At 37.2% G+C, this 1,528-nt stretch overlaps 1 protein-coding gene across 1 annotated transcript; it reads right to left on the bottom strand.

Annotated features, from left to right (window-relative positions):
- Positions 1 to 4: 4 nt before the first annotated feature.
- Positions 5 to 703, bottom strand: LOC113472525. Its single transcript, XM_026832306.1, has 2 exons — positions 203 to 703; positions 5 to 66 (listed from the first exon to the last, which is right to left on the bottom strand). The coding sequence occupies exons 1-2, from the start codon at positions 701 to 703 to the stop codon at positions 52 to 54; spliced, it is 516 nt and encodes a 171-aa protein (XP_026688107.1). The 3' UTR covers positions 5 to 51.
- Positions 704 to 1,528: the final 825 nt, after the last annotated feature.

Genomic DNA, 1,528 nt, shown 5'->3' with positions numbered 1-1,528 from the left:
TTTGATGTGGTACTAACGGGAGAGCGTCTCCAAGTTAGTACACATATCTTCTTAGGTGTTCAGGAACTTTCTGATTAGATAGATAGATATATACTTTATTTGTAATAATAATTGTTACAATTGGTTTTGTGGTTGGCCAAAAATAAATTACAATTAACATGAAAAAATCAATAGGTACTAAAAATGGGCAAACTATTGAGAACTTTCTGATTAGTGACGCAGTCTTAATGATGACGGCTTTCTGCGCTTTCGTATGGATGTCTTCAGGTAAGTTGAGTTTTGAGAGACTATATTTGAATGATGACGGTGTTATACCAGTAGCCGATATTATAAATGGTATTATGTGCACTTTGTTTTGCTTCCAGATTCTCTTTACTTCTGTCGCAAGCTCTGTGTATTTTTCCATCTTCTCGTTATATTTCGCTTCTACATTATTATCATTGGGAATAGCAACATCAATCAGGAAGGTTTCTTTTGTTCCCTTGTTGACTAGGACAATATCCGGACGGTTTGCTATTATCGTCTTGTCAGTTTGTATCGGGTTGTCCCAGTAGATCCTAAAGTGCTGGTCTTCTAATGTGGTTTTGGGGGCATATTGGTAGTAAGGTATGTAATCAGTGATAAGATGACAGTCTAGGGCTAATTTCTGGTGTATTATTTTCCCAGCTTCATTATGTCTGTCTGTGTAGGATGTTCCAGCCATCATTTTACATCCGCTTACAATGTGAGCCACAGTTTCAGATTGTATGCAACATCTTCTGCATTTATCGGAGGTGTTTCCATCTTTAATTATGTATTTTTTGTAGTTATTTGTGGGTAGTACCTGATCTTGGGCAGCGAAGATGAGTCCTTCTGTTTCAGGATATATTTCTCCTTTTTATTATTATTATTATTATTATCCAGATTCTCACAATGTTATCAACTGATTCATGTCGGGATCAATAAAATCTGGCCAAGATTCAACCAGAATCCTCAGGCCAGGTTTCTTCTTGCTTCTAGTAGATGGTCTTCCTCAGGATTTGGGCACTTCCGCACAGAGCGGCGAAAAAAATTGTTTTTTGGGGGTTTTTTTTTTTTTTTTTTTTTTTTTTTTTTTTTTTTTTTTTTTTTTACATTTCCTCACACAAATGAGCTCTGATCTCGAAATTTGTCGCGACGACCTTTTTTTGGGGGGATTTTTCTTCTTCTTTTCACTATTTCTTCTGGTCTTCTCTTCTTTCATTTTCTCTTCTCTTCATTCTCCTCACTTCCTTCTCTTCCCCTTCTTCGCAGCCTTGTCCGCGCCCCGCTTGTCCTTCTTCATTCGCTTGTCAACCACCTTGTACGGGCCCTTGATACCCTTGATGCGCAACTTTTTGGCCGTGTTGTGTTTCTTGGCGACGACATATTTCACCTCCTTCTTCGGAGCCTTGGCCTTCTTCATCAGCCTGAAAAGGAGGGAGAAAAAGGAGTTAGGTGAGTATAAGTTTTCTTTGCCTGCTTTTTCATAAAATAATAATAATAATAATAATAATAATAATAATAATAA

The sequence above is a fragment of the Diaphorina citri genome, unplaced genomic scaffold, assembly GCF_000475195.1.
Source record: "Diaphorina citri unplaced genomic scaffold, Diaci psyllid genome assembly version 1.1 scaffold5936, whole genome shotgun sequence".
Classification (NCBI taxonomy): Eukaryota; Metazoa; Arthropoda; class Insecta; order Hemiptera; family Psyllidae; genus Diaphorina; species Diaphorina citri.
Note: the sequence above shows the minus strand (reverse complement) of the source record. Positions and strands in the feature narration are given on the sequence as shown.

What these genes read in the sequence shown, in the direction of transcription:
- LOC113472525 (XM_026832306.1), bottom strand. Translation starts at nt 703, where the DNA reads ATGGCTGGAACATCCTACACAGACAGACATAATGAAGCTGGGAAAATA.